Source organism: Trypanosoma grayi (genome assembly GCF_000691245.1).
Source record: "Trypanosoma grayi strain ANR4 Tgr_96_V1, whole genome shotgun sequence".
Taxonomy (NCBI): Eukaryota; Euglenozoa; class Kinetoplastea; order Trypanosomatida; family Trypanosomatidae; genus Trypanosoma; species Trypanosoma grayi.
In genome coordinates this window covers 15,337-32,328 of record NW_008825715.1, presented here as the reverse complement: position 1 = coordinate 32,328, position 16,992 = coordinate 15,337, and the positions used below count along the sequence as shown (strand labels likewise).

The 16,992-nt window shown below is 52.2% G+C and overlaps 8 protein-coding genes across 8 annotated transcripts; all 8 read right to left on the bottom strand.

Annotated features, from left to right (window-relative positions):
• Positions 1-72: 72 nt before the first annotated feature.
• DQ04_00961160 (retrotransposon hot spot (RHS) protein) lies at positions 73-1,860 on the bottom strand (the record flags this gene model as incomplete). The annotated part of the gene is made up of 1 exon (XM_009309987.1): positions 73-1,860. The coding sequence occupies one exon, from the start codon at positions 1,858-1,860 to the stop codon at positions 73-75; it is 1,788 nt and encodes a 595-aa protein (XP_009308262.1).
• A 1,089-nt stretch (positions 1,861-2,949) lies between these two features.
• DQ04_00961150 (hypothetical protein) lies at positions 2,950-3,258 on the bottom strand (the record flags this gene model as incomplete). The annotated part of the gene is made up of 1 exon (XM_009309986.1): positions 2,950-3,258. One exon carries the CDS (start codon positions 3,256-3,258, stop codon positions 2,950-2,952), a length of 309 nt encoding a protein of 102 aa, XP_009308261.1.
• A 1,829-nt stretch (positions 3,259-5,087) lies between these two features.
• Positions 5,088-5,393, bottom strand: DQ04_00961140 (hypothetical protein; the record flags this gene model as incomplete). Its single annotated transcript, XM_009309985.1, has 1 exon — positions 5,088-5,393. The coding sequence occupies one exon, from the start codon at positions 5,391-5,393 to the stop codon at positions 5,088-5,090; it is 306 nt and encodes a 101-aa protein (XP_009308260.1).
• Positions 5,394-7,314: 1,921 nt separating this feature from the next.
• Positions 7,315-8,727, bottom strand: DQ04_00961130 (myosin light chain kinase; the record flags this gene model as incomplete). Its single annotated transcript, XM_009309984.1, has 1 exon — positions 7,315-8,727. The coding sequence occupies one exon, from the start codon at positions 8,725-8,727 to the stop codon at positions 7,315-7,317; it is 1,413 nt and encodes a 470-aa protein (XP_009308259.1).
• Positions 8,728-10,478: 1,751 nt separating this feature from the next.
• Positions 10,479-10,886, bottom strand: DQ04_00961120 (hypothetical protein; the record flags this gene model as incomplete). The annotated part of the gene is made up of 1 exon (XM_009309983.1): positions 10,479-10,886. The coding sequence occupies one exon, from the start codon at positions 10,884-10,886 to the stop codon at positions 10,479-10,481; it is 408 nt and encodes a 135-aa protein (XP_009308258.1).
• A 222-nt stretch (positions 10,887-11,108) lies between these two features.
• DQ04_00961110 (BRCT domain-containing protein) lies at positions 11,109-13,679 on the bottom strand (the record flags this gene model as incomplete). Its single annotated transcript, XM_009309982.1, has 1 exon — positions 11,109-13,679. One exon carries the CDS (start codon positions 13,677-13,679, stop codon positions 11,109-11,111), a length of 2,571 nt encoding a protein of 856 aa, XP_009308257.1.
• A 185-nt stretch (positions 13,680-13,864) lies between these two features.
• On the bottom strand, positions 13,865-15,268 carry DQ04_00961100 (ubiquitin hydrolase; the record flags this gene model as incomplete). Its single annotated transcript, XM_009309981.1, has 1 exon — positions 13,865-15,268. One exon carries the CDS (start codon positions 15,266-15,268, stop codon positions 13,865-13,867), a length of 1,404 nt encoding a protein of 467 aa, XP_009308256.1.
• A 752-nt stretch (positions 15,269-16,020) lies between these two features.
• Positions 16,021-16,764, bottom strand: DQ04_00961090 (hypothetical protein; the record flags this gene model as incomplete). Its single annotated transcript, XM_009309980.1, has 1 exon — positions 16,021-16,764. One exon carries the CDS (start codon positions 16,762-16,764, stop codon positions 16,021-16,023), a length of 744 nt encoding a protein of 247 aa, XP_009308255.1.
• Between the last annotated feature and the right edge of the window lie 228 nt (positions 16,765-16,992).

Below are 16,992 nucleotides of genomic sequence, written 5' to 3'. Positions count from 1 at the left end.
GCATCCCCATAGTACCATTAGTGGCATAGTGTGTCGTTGTACAGCAGGCAAACAATCCATAACAAAATCATCTCAAAAAGGGAGCAGCACTCGAGTGGGAAGGGGGCGTGAATCCGTAGCATCCCCAAGAAAGCCGTCAACTTTCTCCTTTGCCGCAGTCGTCAGTGGCTCGTTGCGGTAGTTATCCGTGAAACCGTTTGGTGCAAGGCGAACAGCTTTCACAAGTCTGTGACACTGGCGCTCATTGTTCCAGGCATAGGGATGTCTTACACCCACGAGCCACGAGGCATTGGAAGCACTGATAGTTCTCATTGCAGCCTCGGCCACACTCAGACGGCTTCTGTAATCCAGATGAGTGAAAATGTAACGAGGAATTGGCCCCAAATGAATTATACGTTCTTCGATGGCCTTCCATTCTTTCTGCTGATCCTCCTTGGGTTTATTGCGGTTCATCCATACACACCTCGCCTTCAATTCACGCACACTGGGGCAATTTATAATGATCCACCGCCCGCCACGTTGTTCCTTCCATCCTTCGAAGTTTTGTCTGGCTGGTGATGTCACCACAATCATGCCCCACGCATTATGGGGCAACGCGTGGGGCGGTTCATCTCCTTGCTGTGGGACATCGTAGATAATGTATCCCCTCACACGCATCGACAAGTGCCTTACAGCACTTTTTCCATCTTCAAAGTTTTCGTAGTACTCCACATGTCTTTCATCTTCGCCTCTGGTCTTGTCAAAGATAAATACCTTATTCCCAATGAAGTACGCAACAGCTGGAAGCCGTTCCTTGTCGTAGTGCAACAGTTGGTAGAGGAGATACGAACCAGTCCCCATAGATTTTCCTATGCCAGGTGTCCCAAGCAAAATGCAGTTGTGAGATTTCCTGGCACTTCTACCACAAGTCTCAACCATATCGTTTATATCAAGCTTAATGATGCGCCACGCACGTTCAGTCTCTGGTCCGATGTGGCAATCGTACATGTCTCTCCCTTTTAGCCATGTGTATGGCCACCCTCGTTCAGAATTGAGTACAATTAGCTCAACACGTGTTTCCTGCGGGTCTGCCACCCCCTCTGCACTTATGCTCTTCGCATTCTCACATACCGTGCCAGGAAGAGCATAGTCCACCTCGCTGTCTTTCCATTCCCTCGACGGCTTGCCTACCCTCACCTCCATTCCGACTCCTTCACTGTCACCAGGGATGTTCACTACATGGCTCCATGTAGCGTTAAACACAGACTCGTACATACCCACCAACGCTAATCCACGCTGTACAGGATATGAGTTCTTCGCAATGATGAGGGCAGTGTTCAGCATTCCCCTCACCAACGGGATGACGTGCTCCTTTTCATCGTACTCATCCCACTGTCTGAGAGAGTACACACCAGCATATTTCAGTTTGTGTACAGCGTCATTCAAAACAATTTGTCTCTTCCAGGCTTTGTTATCCTCAAGTAGTGTCTTGAATGAAGGCATCGCATATAAATCAGCAACCAGCTCTTCATCTTGAATGTACACCTCAGGTGCAACAACAAACATCTCTATACCGACATTATCGTTGGATGTTTCAACGCCCCGGCCACCCAAGTTTTTGCGAAGAAAGTCATTCAGTTTGACATTTACTGGCGAATAAATTCTTCTTCGAAGAACACTCTCTACTGTGCTGTGCAGAGTCCACTCGGGTGCCTCAGGAACCTTCACTCTCGCACGTGACGACGGGGGCTGAGCATCGTTGATGCCTGGATCCCCTCTTGGTCTCGCCCCTCCACGCTGTCCTTCTCCAACAACATTAGAAACTACTGCGATATCCCCTTCTGAAACATTACGGCAAGCATTCCTCTTTTTCGTCGGCATTACTGTTTGTAGATTACTTTTGTTTGAGAAGCAAAACACCAACTAGGCGGAGCAAACAGGACGAAAAGGGAGAAAGAAAAAATTGTCCGATAGCTACAGCGAGATGCCTGCCGACCTTCATTTGGTGCACGGAAGCCGCGCCTCACTCGCAAGAGAGCCGCCATGCCTCTCAGCGTCACAAGACGCGGGCAAAAGAATGAACCAACGCTGGGGTGTATGGATGTGTGTTGATGCCGTGCTCCACGGATCTAGCCCCGCAAAACTCGGGGCACGACGAAAGATGATTCCCCCACACACCGGCTATAGCCACCACTACACCTTTTATGTGAGATGGCAGCCACACATAATGCGGCGCACGCCATCACCACTGGCTTCACGACTACCTATACTCCAACAAGGACGCCAGTGCATCCTCGGAGCGGCACCGTAGAACACGTAAGAAGTACTCAAGCGATTCTTCCGTTGGCAGTGTTTTATCAGGAAAAGATGACGTCCTTCGTGAAATGCACCGCCCATGCTGATGGACGCGCCACCATTCGCAGTAATACTGCGTTCCATTATGAGACGTGCGCCACCACTTCACGGAAAGAGAGAGAAAGAGATAGGAGACATACAGCAAAGCATTAGCATCTCTATTCTACAATGCATCCCAAACGGTTCCCCCACTTCAGACCCATGTTTCCTTCTTCTCTTTCAGTTGGTTCCCTTCCAAAAATCATAGGGACGGTCTTTGATCGGTGAAGGTAAGAAAGTGAGGAAATATGAGCACCTGTCAGAGCTGGGGATCGTGCGCCTTCCACTCCTCCTCGCCCGTCCTGCACATTCCTACAGCCCCCATACCCGTCTTCCCATGTGGAGGTCACAACCAAGAAGAGCATTATAAGCAGCAACGCGGAGAAGCAGGCCAGCACAATCATCACCATTGTTCATACTAGATTGAGTAATGATGAAAAAGCAGAGGAGGAGAGCAGCAGGCTCTTCTTTTCCGCAAAGGCTAGCGGGCAAACAGACACCAACGCAATGCCTCTGCTAATCATATACCATGATGATGAGATGCACGCAACTGTCGAGAGATGATAACACTAAACGTCATGCCCGCGCCAAATGCACATACCAGTTAGCTGAAAGAGACACCGGAAACGCCCTCGCCTCAGCGACAACAACCAGCAGAGACATATACCTCTCNGCCAAATGCACATACCAGTTAGCTGAAAGAGACACCGGAAACGCCCTCGCCTCAGCGACAACAACCAGCAGAGACATATACCTCTCCATCACCCCCCCCCCACACACACGTCGGGGGTGGTGAAGCTGCCCGTGGCTCTCCACGAAACTCTCGCACTCCAGCAAAGGGGCAGAGCATAATGGTGGTGCACTGCAACCTGCGCAGAATTCCATGTGGTGGAACAACTCCAAACGCACAAAGCATCGCTGCGCCGTTATGATGGACCCGTGACGTGCGACGCATCAGCTGCTCTGCCATCCCCCACTCTTGTGATGGAAAGAGACTCAGCCCTATTCTTCTCTCGAGAAACTGAACATACCATCGTGCGCATTAGACAGAATCAACGGAATTAGCGTTGGAATACATTTTGTTTTGTATATTCACACATACTGCAGACAGCAATCCAAAACGAATAAGAGACAACGAGGCAGGCCTCTTGCAGACAAAATGCCTTGGAACTCCCTTTATTTCTCCTTGTCCCTGACGTCAGCGTCACCAGTAGTAGTGAAACGCTGCCAACGCCACCTCCATTCGTTTTCAGATCGCTTGCCAAACTTCGGTGTGTTGAACATAGATAAATCTCAATTCGGCCTGTGCCGTTAGGTACCGGATACCCGTGCGGCATACTCGAACCCTGTGGACCAGTCCCCGGCCACTGACGGTGTTACCACCTGGAACTCTGCGCAGCGCAAGCCAAATGAAGCGTCGCCATCATCAGTATGAGATAAATAAGAAGGAGTAGAAAAAATTCTGCAGCTCGCTTGGGGATGGGCACCAACTGCCCCACCCCAAATATGTGCTACAAGATCTTCAGCATATGCCCAAACACTCCTACGAAACTTCGCGCGGTTTTGAACCAATTGAAATTCAGTTTAAATTCAATCCTGTTGTGTCGTGGCGTGGGGTGTGGTGAAATGTACCGTAGGACTCCTGCAGTCGCTGTTGATCGGGGTGGAATTGCCGCACGAAAGCCGTGAAGGGCGGTACCCTCCACCACGGAGCCGTTATACACTAGTGCGCGCCTCGCCAGAGAGCACATGCATCCCCACCCCTCTCAGTAGCCACGGGTGCCCTCACAAGATGATTACGAACGAGTACAGTGTTCCTCCCTCTTTCACTGTACCAAGTAGTGTCGGAAGTGAGTGCGTTCGCAGGAGAATCACGCGTGGTACCAAAATACAGACTTTTCCCTATCCCAGGCTAGAGAGCAACACGTTGTGATGCTGTCGTTTCCACCGTCACACGTGGCACCGGTGCATGTGCACCATCACGCTTGTCATAGCAATAACAAAATAAACTGATGCAATCAATAACAATTCCAAAGATGCCTGCGCAGACAGACAGACATCCGTTCTCCATGTTTCCCCCCTTATTTGTGCATACAGATGCTGGTAGAGGCAACTGCTTCACCCTTGACCTTCTCCTGTGTGAGCACATACGTCGTTAAGATCCGGTCTACCTCTTGGGTGATCCGACAGCCGTAGCGACACCACTCGCTGCAAGCCACACGGTAAACACATGATGTATCAGGCGTGACCTGAATGCTGGCCCCGTAACGGATTCCGGAAAGGCACCGAGCACCGTACAATGTGTAATTGCTGCTGAGCTAAGACGCACAAGAGACGAAGTAGCACCGTGGTGGTAAAAAAAAGAATTAAAAAGAAAGGCAGAACCTACAGCGTGGAGAGAAAGAACAGGATTAAAGTGAAGAAGACCTCAGAACAACAGAGGTGTCAGTGATGCACAACAAAGCAGGCCTCACACAACAACACAAGGGAAACAAGTATCAAAAGTAACGGAAAAAACAGAAAAACAAACACAAATGAGCAGCCACCCCGTGAAGGGTGAATAGTAACCGAAACGCATGCGCACACACAGAACACAAAAAGAGTTATCACGTATGTGAAAAAAGGTGTATATATGGCGCGAGGAACGCCGCGCACGTCTCGAAGAAGACATGGACTAATTGACGTTGAATGCCATGAAATAAGTGCGATATCTATCAAGGTTCTGAACCAAAAAAACCCAGCAGACGTAACAACAGCAACGAAGAAGTGTTGTGGCTGCAGTCGAGCGTGCAAAGCACGGGAAGAAAACAGACGAAGCGTCTGCTATAACGATGGGTGCCAATTGCCACCTCATGGTTGAAATGGGGGTATTCCTGGCTACAAACGTGTGCGTCCACACACTGCCCGCGTAGGAGCGCGGCCAACCACAACGGTGAAAATGAGGCGGTGTGCTGGCGTGACAAGCAGCCCACTCGCGGAGTCGTGTCAAGTAACTGGCAGCCTCCCACTTGCAACTCCATGTGTGCAACAAACAGGGGAAGGCATTGTGTGACCTCAAGCGGCGTGGGGAGCAATCTTGTGGCGTGTATTCTTTCCATCGCACGAAGAAGAGATTTAAGAACACATTGGCATTGCGAGCAACGACGTACCAAGCAATGAAACACGGTGTCCTACGCCATCCTCGTTACAAGTGTCGTCGCTGTAATAGCATGGGTGTAGCTGAGATACACTTAAAAAGCACCGTTCCACCCTAGCCCCATCCCTCCACCCACCATGAGTTTCAGCTTGCGAAACACACAGTCAATCACGGTGGTCGGAGCGAACCCCCTGCTCCATGAGAGATGTATGCGATTACAAACAAAAGCAAAGGGACTTCTTTGCAGTAAGACACACGAGCAATATTGCGTAGGTGTAGTTGTAGTGGTGTGTGAAATGTTTTACCACATGTGAAATGCAGCAACAGCTTCAACCTTGCAATGTCATAGTTGCCCGTCGTGGCGCTCGGTAAAGAAGAATAACTCCACTATCCCAGTACCCGCTGCTCCTGCTCGAGACTGAGGAGTACCCCCACCCCGAGTTGTCTCTAGATGTACAGAATAGGCTTCTCAAGGATGGCAATTCCATAAGGGGGCGTCGAAGAGTGCACTTGTTCAGACAGACACCTCGTTGGCAAGTTGGGTAGTAAAATAAATTATGGGTACTGAAATACCACACTGTACTCTCCAGCCGGTTGAGGCAAAAAACGAATTGGCAATAAGAATCATAACCAGAGTGAAGGTCGAGTAGAAATGCCCCCATCAAGATGAGGCCGATAGTGACGAGCAAACTCCTGCACTATTGCGTTTCTAATTGGTGGGTCACGTTGCGACATACCCGGTTCACCGCGACCTCCGACACCAATGTTGGGAGAAGGAACTTAGCAGCGTCTAAACGCGTCGTGAAGACCGTGTGTCGTCAGCGCAGTGCGAACACAGGCACATCGACTGCGGCGAAGGAGAATGTTACGAATGTGCCAAAGATGGTGTGTCCACCAACGCCTCCCTGCAGTGTCAACATAATGACGTCTGGAATGCCAATTGGCACCAGGTAGTTACGATATCCGCCATTGCATTCAAAAAAAAAGGGCGAATCATCACTTGCATTTCATCCTCCAGTGTGTGGAACAGTGCCACGTCCTCATATTCGGAAGACTGCGCAAAGTAAGTGGCCGTCGTAACGGTCATCTTCGTGGTAGTGGAAGGAGAGACTTTCGAGAGACAGCGTAATCGCAAGGAACGTGAGGGGGCATCTTTTGTGGTCCGACATGGCGCTCGTACTGTGTTTTCACTGGGTGGTGCGAGATAGATGGTCAATCTACAGGCGACGGTGCGCCTTGGTTGAGAATTTACAAAAAAAAAGATGGGGAGGAGATGTTCGCCTCTCACAAGAGACGCAACATGCAGGAGGAAATCATGTCTCCACGAAAAACGCCTCATTAGATGCATAATGTATGCCAGCAGAGAAGTGCATTGTCACAAAATACTAATTAAAATCTCTCCGATCACTTTGTCACAGACCCATCAACCCCCTCAAACCTTGGTATCCCCCGGTGAAGCGCACACGTGGCCGAAAACAATAACGATGATGTCTTCTTTGAGATACAAGCGTGACTTCTATGTAAGTCGGTGAGCTTTATTCACTAGATGCATGCGCTAGTTAGGGGTGAAACACGAACGATATAACTCATACTGAGAATAAAAAGACAGAAGATTATGAGACTATCATTGCGACGTCGACACAAGTGTTTCACAGTGCCGTTTAGCAAGGCTAGTGCACACGATTGTGTTTTTTGGTTTCAAATCACACGGGTGTTCTTCCACGAGGCTTACCGTGTCCTTTCAAAGATGCCCGTACTGGTGTCTTCTGAGCAGCTGGCAACACTGCTTTTTGCTAGGAGGTGTGTTATGGAGTATGAAGCATCAAGTGGGGTTTGCGCTGCTCCTCAGGCACTACGGCAAGTGCATCGGAAAGCGCACGTGCTGCCTCAATCACATGTGTCACCTTTGCAAGACGCTCACGTACCTCTGATTTGTTACGGCCTTCTTTGACCTCATGCGCAGCATCAGCCTTCATGAGTCCCAGCTCATCAATGAAGGGAAGGATGTCCATGCTGCGGTTGCCGACAAAGAGGTACTCGTGAACATTCTGAATGTGCCGGCAGACAAGCTCGGATGCACACGTGCAGCAGTTTTGCAAGCGCCAGCCTTTGCCTTTCGACAATGCCTTTCCAAAATCGACGTAGTGTGTCTTGGAAGAGTCCGTCTGCGACTGCACCTCAATCACAGTCGAAAGTCTGTCCTTGTGGCGTAAGTATTTCATGAAGGGCGGTGTGTGGTCGAGCTGCCCGAGCAGGGCGCGGGTGGTACAAAACACACGCGCAGCGGCGCGAAACTTTTCCTGCGCATTGAAGTGCTTAAGTTCCTTAATGCTCGCGCACAGGTGTACGTCAGGCTGCAGAGAATCAATCCATGCGTGCTTTAGTAGATCGTTCGCAGAAGGGCGACGCTTCGGGTCAGGTGTCATGCATGCGCTTACAAAAGACTTAGCTGCCGGCGATATGTTATCCCAAATATCATCCGAAAACGTCCATTGGTTGGAAACAATGCGAGAAAAAATGGCATTGTGTGTCGAACCGAAGAAAGGCATTCTCCCAGAAAGAAGAATGTACGTAATCACCCCTAACGACCAGACGTCACACTTTTCATTGTACGGCTCTTGTTGTCTGTGGTAGTAACCCACATTGATCACCTCGGGCGCAATGTAGGATGGTGAACCGCAGCACACGCGGCTGGGAATGGTACCCGCAAGCCCAAAGTCAGCGATACACACATCCGAATGGTATGACAGGCGGTTGATAGACGATCCCTTGCTATGCCGCAGTAGCAGATTCTCGGGCTTCAGATCGCGGTGTATGATACCTTTGGAGTGGATGTGCGCTAGCGCAGAAAGAAAGTTCCGAACGAGGTTCGCGGCATACCGCTCACTGTAGTGCGACAACTCCACAATGCGGCTAAACAGCATACCACCTGTAAGAAGGTCCAAGACAAGGTAAATGTGCTTTTCAGTCTTATAATAATCAATAAGGCGAACCACATGCGGGTGGAACCCAACCCTCTCCATCACACGTATTTCAAAGTCGAGGTTATCCATATCCTTGGGTCCGGCAATGCTCTTGTCCACAATCTTGACTGCAAACTCCTTTCTTGTCTTGCGATCGATGCACTTGTAGACGACAGCGTAGGTCCCCTTTCCGAGGGGATCGCCCTTCACTATGGCGTACTTTTCTTCAAATTGCATCACCCTATCGTTCGGCATGCCTTCGCCCCTTTCCACACACCCCACGCTCATCGCGAGAACAAGCAAGATCCAACAGGAAAAGAGCAGGGAACTCAAATGCGTAGCACACGCACACATATCTTAAAGTTTTATAAACCAGAGAACGACGAACAGCGCATCGGGAACAAAAAAAATTTTAGTTGCGAACAAAATGCACGGCACCTTGGGAAGCATGGGCAAAGCCCCCACTCCTCGTGATCCCACTCTGTGACCAGCAAGGAGGCAGCAGCAGGAGCCTCGGTGCCACTCGTGGCAAAACCCGACGCCTCACCTCTTTGCGTGGGCCACTCGGAGCACGAGAGAAGAAAAAAAAATGGAGCCGCCGTCACCACAACACACTCATGATGCGTCTTTCTTTGTGTCTCGGCGCCACCAAAAGAATCCATTATTAACCCATACAGCACGCCTCAAATAACACCCAATACCCCAACAGTAAACTAGTTTGTTTTTTTTGTATCTCGCAGCACACCACACACATGTACGCAACTTGTTTCACGCCCAATATTGCGGGCAATCAACGAGTGTGATGCGCCACGTTGTGCCCCGTTCAACGGAGTGAGGGCGAGCTTGGCAGGCTTATCGTGAGGGAGCGTGTGGCTTACGCAGATTTCGGCGGCGGCAGCATCCCACTACCACTGCCTCTACACAGAAGGAGGACACGACAGGTGCAAGCGCTCCCCTGAGAAGTATGCGTGCACAAGCTGCGACTCAAAGAGCTGGGGAGGAGGCACACGCTCCAAAGGAAATACAACTGGCGACCACATTTCACATGTGCACAAGGACACATTGTCCATCACACAGAATCCCCCACCCCGACCTCAACACAACACATATTCGCACTCATATCGTCCTTCACATCTCCTTGGCCTCGCACAAGGCAAGGTGATGGCGGTGCTGTTTCCCAGCAGCACGCACCTTCACTCCCCTGCACCATGGCGGGGGGAAGCATGCGGGCAGCATACCGCCTGTCATACAGATGTGTAGGGCTAATGCATGCCATGCGTCATGGGTCTATTTTCGACGGTCAAATAATAACAAGGGCAAAGTGATTCAACTTGGCAAAGCGCAGTTACGCATGCGCGTCAGAAGGGGTGCCGCTTACGTGCGCAAGCAGCATCCATTCCAGCATTCTCGCACAGCTCCGGTTGCTGGCACCAAAAAATTCCTTCAGGGCGCCCATCACCCATTAGACCATCTTAACAACCGCGTAAGCATACCTCCTCGGCCAGTCAATGGGGCAACCTGTGTTTCTCCGCCACAGTGAACGGCGTGTACAGAGAAACCAAATGAATAAACGCAAATAGGCTGTGCTATAAGGGTAAAAAAAAAACAAAAAAAAACGTTTTTCCTGTTGAAGAGTTTCGACGCCCACCATGCATCACGCCCAGCCACACCATCATCAATGAATTTTATTATCTCCCAGTGGCAAACTCCCAGTGAGGTAAGAAACAGGCGAGCGTCACTATTTTATTCCCTTCATGTTGCACAACCATCCGCCGCATTGCCATTCACGGCGTAGTAGGTACACACGCACCACCATTACCAGGTGTACCTTAACCAACGCAACCCTCCCCCTTCTACAACGACATGGCAGCGCAACGGAAACGACAACGCAAGATCCATGCAGCGGTACAGAGGATGAGACACACGAGAGGAGGCTGGACAACGTTACACTGGTTGATGGTCCTCCTCTCAGGTTTGTACCTCTCGCCAACACACACACACTTCCGTCACTCGTGTCCATCGGTATGCTTCTCGAGGTGTTTGAAGCGCGGCATCGGTGTCGCACGCTGCTGGAGTTCCTGCGGGACGCAGCGCCCATTACCCAGCGAAGGAAGCTCGCCAGGCCGCATTCCCTTCACATAAGGCACAACGTACGTCCCGAGCCACGACCACAGAAGCATAAAGGCTACAAAGAACTTCCACGGATACATCCGAAGCTCACTCAAGCGTGAACGCCACGGGAGGGACTTTCTCCGCCCAGCCGCCTCTCGGTCTCGGCGCAGAGACTCGGCGAGGTCGAAGCGATCCTTTCCCGACTTTGCGTCACTGACCGCATGGTACGTCGCGCGCCGTGGCGGCCGGTGCTTCAAAGCCCCGCCCCCTTGGAAGCGAAGAGCCAACGCCGTGCGCCACATATGCACCCCGCCCCTTCTCACACCCCTCACCACTGATGTGGCAAAGCCCACGGAGCGAAACAAAAAACAAGAAGAAAGGTGGTGCCAAGACTCAATGCGAACAGTGTACAAACAAAAAAAAAGAGCAATAACACGCGCAGAAGCATATGCTGTCGTACCGTGGAAAGTGAGAGATGCACAGCGAGAGAAACAACAAAGAAATTTAACCTAACCGATATGGCGTCACGACGGCTTTAGATCATGGAGTGACAACGGCGTCGTCGACCACTTTCGCGGCGTTGTTGCGCGCGGCAGTGCGATGTGGCGTCGCATTTCATTGCGCCACTTAAGCACCTCCTCTGCGATTCTTCCATTCTCCTCAATCAACGCACTGCGCTCGCGGGAGAGGCGTTCGCACTCCTCCGATAGTCTTTCATTCTCGTGTGAAAGGCTTTGCATATCCTCTTGCACCGCAGCGACATCCTCTATTTGTGTCTGCATTTCCTGCACCTCTGCGTCACGCATTTCCAGCACGCCTTGCAACACTGCGTTCTCCTTACGCAACTGGTCGTTCTGCTCGAGTAGCTGCTCCAGCGTCCCAGTGAGCCTGTTACGCTGGGCATCTAGGTGTGAAACCGCCTCCTCGGACTCCCGCCGCTGCGCCGCGATAGAGTCCCACTCGTTCTGGTAGCGTGCACAAGTTTCCTGCAGCGTCTCCAGCCGCCCATTGGCCTCCTCAAAGCGTGCATGCAACTCGTCGCGCTCGCCAGTGACTTTCACGAGGTCGCTCTTTAAAGTGGCCACCTTTTCATCCAGACCCCGTGAGACGCGCTCCGCAGCGCCTCGTCTCTCACGGGAGAGCTCATTTTGAAGGTCACCTACTTTTTTCTCCAATTCAAGGCGCTGCTCACGTTCAACAGAAAATGTCCGCTGGGCCTCCTGCTTCGCCACCTCGTACGACCGTCGCTGACGCTCCGCATCCTCTTCGGCTTGCTCTGTCATGTCAGTGAGGCGCTGCTGCAGAATCTCGTTGGCCTGCTGTGCACTCTTTAGTTGGGCAGAGAGTACGCGATCCTTTTCTGCCATGGCGAGCTTGAGACGGCTGCAGTCATCCTCTAGAATGGCACGCTCCTTAGTGTGCTTTTCTTCTGCGCGGAGCAACTCGTCCTGGCGCCGCTGGAGCTCCTCTTTGATACGACGTCTGTCTCCTATTGCAGCTTCCTTCTCATTCTGCAACCGTTCATTCAGCTCCAGCAGATGCGACCGCTGCTTTTTAGCCTCCTCTAAGAGGGTTACCGTACGCTCTGCACTTTCACGGTCGTGGGAGCGTTGTTGCTCAAAGAGAAGACGCTGCTGCCGCTCCTTCTCTTCGGCGTCCTGCAGCTGTTTCAGCGCGACCTGCACCTGTGTTCTCAACTCGCTTGTTTCGCGTGTTTTCTCCTCATACAGTCGCTCGTACTGTGCTGCAGTAGATATATATGACTGGAGCTGCTCCTCCAGTTCACTCATCATACGAGTGCCTTCAGCTTCCAAGGAAGCAACGCTTTGCTGAGCCGTCCGCCTCTGCAGCTCCTCATCCTGCAGCTGTGCACGCAACACTTCTATAGTCATCTGCAGCTCCACATTTTGTGTGGCCTGCTGCTGTTTAGTTGCACCCTTGAGCTTCTGGTTTTCCTTGGACAGGAAGTGCACCTCTTCCTGAAGCCGACCAATTTCCTGCTGAAGGCGCCGGGCTCTGTCATCTGCGACACCTGACGCTCTGGGTGGGATTGCTGACGGGCTCTCGCGGAATTTGCCACCACGATCAGGTGTGACAAAACGGGAAAAGGATGATGGGGATTCAAATGATGCGCGTGGAATGGCCCTGGGTGTACACGCCTCGATGGAGGTCTTCTCCTGCAGACGCTGGCGCGCGCGTAGAAGCATCTGCTCCACAGGGTCACGACGCTGTGTCTCACGGCGTACAGGGCTTGACGTTCTCCACGTCTCAGTGCCTGTGGGAGGAGCACTGTGGCGAGGCACACGTGAAGAAAGCGGCAGTACCTCTTGCAAAAGGGAGTCACTGCCACCATCGCTCTCGTCCATTGCCTCTGCAGGGGCAGCCGCCACTTCCTCCGTATGGGAGAGACGACCATTGGTCTTCTGGACAGGGAGAGGAGCCGCCGCCGCTTCTTGTCGTGGATGTCGACCTCCTGCGACGTGCGTAGTAGACCGCGTTCCCTGTTCCGCCGACACAGGTGTGGGTGATGAATAACCCCCTGCATGGTATTCCTGGTTCTTCGTGGACGTCGCCCCGTGAGAAGGCGGTTGATTTTTTTTTCCCTGAAAGGAGGACTCCGTCATGCGTGTGGTTGCCGCTTCTGCAAAACCACTTTTGGTGTTGGCTGCCTTAGACTCACCCTTAATGTGGATGGCAACAGCAGAAGTGCTGGTATTTCCTGACGCGATATGGGCAGTTTCCGCAGGGCCGCCACTGTGTCTTGCCACGTCCTCAAGGTCAAGAGAAACGTCGCTGGCGCTGCCCTGGGCTACTTCAAAGCGGATGCTGGTATCCGTGTTCTCCAGCTTTGCCGTTGAGTCTGTATAATCTGCAGCTTCCGGCTGCTTACCAAATGCCAACGATGGAAGCACCGCCTTTACCTGCGTGGTAGCGGTGGCCCGTGTCGTCTTGACGGGGCCGTTACCCGATTTGGCACTGCTTTCACTGCTGCTGGTGTCCAAGCTTCGGAATGTCTGAAGGCGTGCGGGCGCTGGCTGCTTTTTCATGCTTGTAGTGTGGCGGACATGAGCGGCGTCTTCCTCTGAGGAGTTCATCCGTGACCTCCGCGGGTGTAATCAGCTAAACATTAAGGGGACAAAGTGAGAAAGAGGGAGAGAGAAAGTAAAAACGAAAGGGTGTGAAGCAGAGTAGTGGGTCTTGCGGCTAGCCCCACCCGTTGGTCACGCCCAGCGACCAGAATATAAAAAGTCAAGATTCTCACACCTTGTTTTGCAGGGCACTACAGCGGAAGTGCGGTGTTTTTCGTCCGCGGGTCGCGTGTACGGTACATGAGCACATACGCGCTGTGCGCCTCACCACCACCCTCCAGCCGTTTCACATCCCCCTCACTCACAGTGGCCACGTGCTCGTCGTCCAGGACCAGCCACTGGTCGTCATTCTTTCCCCAGAACACATAGTGGCCACTGTCTGCAGTTCTGCCCTTGTGAGAGATGACACCACACAGCTCATAGTACCCAGTTGTGTTGCCAATAGCGGCAGATGCAGTATCTGTCAGAGACTCTGGTGGTGGTGGCACCTCTCCTGCTTCTGTCGCACCTTCGTGACGCTTCTTCTGGCGCATTTCGCGGCGGCGGTCAAGCTCCCTGTCGCGGCGCTCCATCACCTTCGCCCGCTCGGGCTCCATGGACGTCTTAAGCTCCTCTGTGCATAGCGTAAAAAGGTCCAGCACAAGGGGAAAAGTGACAGATCGCAGGATTTTGGCCTTCTTTTGCGTGTCGTTACGCCACGAAAAGCGGACAAGGTGCACAAAAAGGTACTCCGGTAGCGTGCTGATTCGGCTCGTGCGTGAGAAGGGTGCGTCACGTGAGAGCGTCTCGGAGGGGAGGGTGACCATCTCGTTGAAACCCGTATTTAGTCCAACCTCCAACGACTGTATTTCCGAGTTGATGTTGCAAGACAACATCAAAAACGGAAGATCTTGAACAGCAGGTGTATCGTCGGGGGCTTCCTTGCATGTAGTCGTTTGCTTTAGAGCTCCTTGAAACAGCCGTTTCTGCGACTCTGGCACCACTTCACTGATGCGCTGAAGGAGAATGTTCAGTACTTCCTGCGAATCGTGCTGGATTGGGTTCCCCCTGTCATCACGCTCATTAAATGTAGGGCACTGCACAGTCAGGGTGCTCCAGAAAGGCAGCGGCAACACAGCGTCCTTTGCGCCATCCATTGTCTTGTACAACTGACCCAGCGAGGAAAGCAGCGGGTCAGTCGTACGCGGTTCGAGCAGCTGGCGCACCTCTGGAACAAGGCGGAGCATTTGAATTGCCGCGTTCATGTAGCATGTATTGGCGATGTTCTGCAGCCCGTTTGGCATCTCCGTTTCGAATGCGGCGCCTGCTTTCACTGCTCCCACCTCGACAGATACCTCCGCCGGTGGGGGTACTGCGGCCTTTGGGGCATCATCGGCAGTCCCGATAAGCATAAGCGTCTTACCGTCGACCACGCCAACATCAGAGAGGGTTGCACTGTCGGTGAGTGCACCTGCCTTGATACCCATAATCTTCTGCCGCTCCACTGGGACAGCCGTTAGCGTATATAACGAATCCTTGAACTCCTTGACGGTGCTCTGGAGGTTGACGGTGAGCTCAAGGAGCTCTTTGCCCCACTTCACCTTGACCTTGATCATACAATGTGCTTCTCTCGTGAGGTGTCTGTGGTGCTGTTATCCAAGTTAATTTGTAGTGCTTCCAGTATTGTCGTACATGGGGAGGGGGAAAGCGAAACGAAAAAAGAAGACGGCGAAGGAAAAACGAAAAAAGGATGGTCAAGGTCACAACGCTCCACAGGTTTTGCTGTCCGACATACGCTTTCCGATTTTCTACGTGTACCTTGCATCGTCTCATTCTGTTAGTTTCGCCATGCTGTTTGTGTTTGGTGTGTCCCCTGGTCCTTTCCTTTGGCACGACGGTGAGCATTCGCATCCTGCCACAATAGGCATGCGCTTCATGATCTCAGTGGCAATTCGTGATGTCGTTGCAAGCCCGCAGAGAAATACCGAACGAAGACGCATAGCGTGACTGCAGTGTCTCGCTCCGTCCATACCCACGGCAGCACGTCGCCTCAGTTCCGATACGTTTCGTCACCCGACAGTTGCTCCAGAGACGCATCAGCCTTGATATGAGAGTGTAGACGACCCCAAAAGGCACTGAACACCATCGAAACAGAGGAGCAGTAGTCCAACAACAGACGCTTTATCCGAAGATATACATAGTATGCAAGTACCACCTCCTGCTCCACGCTCGCGGCCCACTCCCCCGGTATCTCGTCTAATTCTCGAAGCAATCCAACACCTGTTTCCTCTCCTCCGCCTCTTGACGATGACGACAGTGATGCCAGACTCTAATCTCATTTTTCGAACGGCACATCGTAATGCACCGCCTACAGTACAACTGTGCGAAAGTCACAAGTCTTTGCCTCGCGTTCCACGTGCCACGTCCATGCCTGCGGAGACAAGCGTGAGCCATTCTGCAATGCTGCATCAACGTGGCAGCCTACCACAGCAAACCGGTGAACAGCACCAGATGAAGGAATTCGCAACACGCTAGATGGCTGTATCCTCAGATGAAGAACATCCTCACTATCCTGCAGTACACCGGTCACGAAAAAAAGAGACGCGACCCTCATAGTTCTCACCACAATGCCCTCAACAAATCCAGAAACAATGATGGGGTTACAGCGTGGCCCATTGTACACGACATCTATCACGTGTTGGAGACCGTACCCCTGCGGTGTGGTGCACAAGTCGGGGTCGCTGAGAGCCGCGAACCGCACGGAAGACGGGAAGCAGCAGTTCTCTGGTACGGTATCAACTGCAGGCAGCAGCGGAAACCCCAACTTCAACTCCCAAACTTTAAAACAGAAGGTCCTTGTATCATCGGAGCAAGCCTTGCCGTCCATATGTGCCGCGTCGGCAAAAGAATAGTGGAACTGTGAAATGGTGCGTGGCGTGGTGCCGAGAGCGGCGTCCATCAGACACGGACTATCCAGCAGAAAGAACCACAGTAGCCGTCTCATATTCTCAACACACGCATCGTAGCAGTCCCCACAGACAACTTCCAGCGGCCAGAGAGGAACAGTTCCTCGGTGCGTAACTAACACTTCTGTGACTTCAACAGCATCCATAAGTGGCACGACAGTGTCACCTGCAAAGTGAGAGTAGGCCAAAACTGGAAGGACTATGACTGTGTTACAGCTCTGCTGCAGTACGTGGAGATCCTATTGAAGAGATCGAAGGGTGCCGTGGGAGAGCAGCTTATCTCTTTCCGGCGCGTCACGAAGTGCAGCAAGCGCCAGTGCGCACCACGCAGGCACATAGATGATAAACAGTTTCCGTCATTCAGTGAATATCAG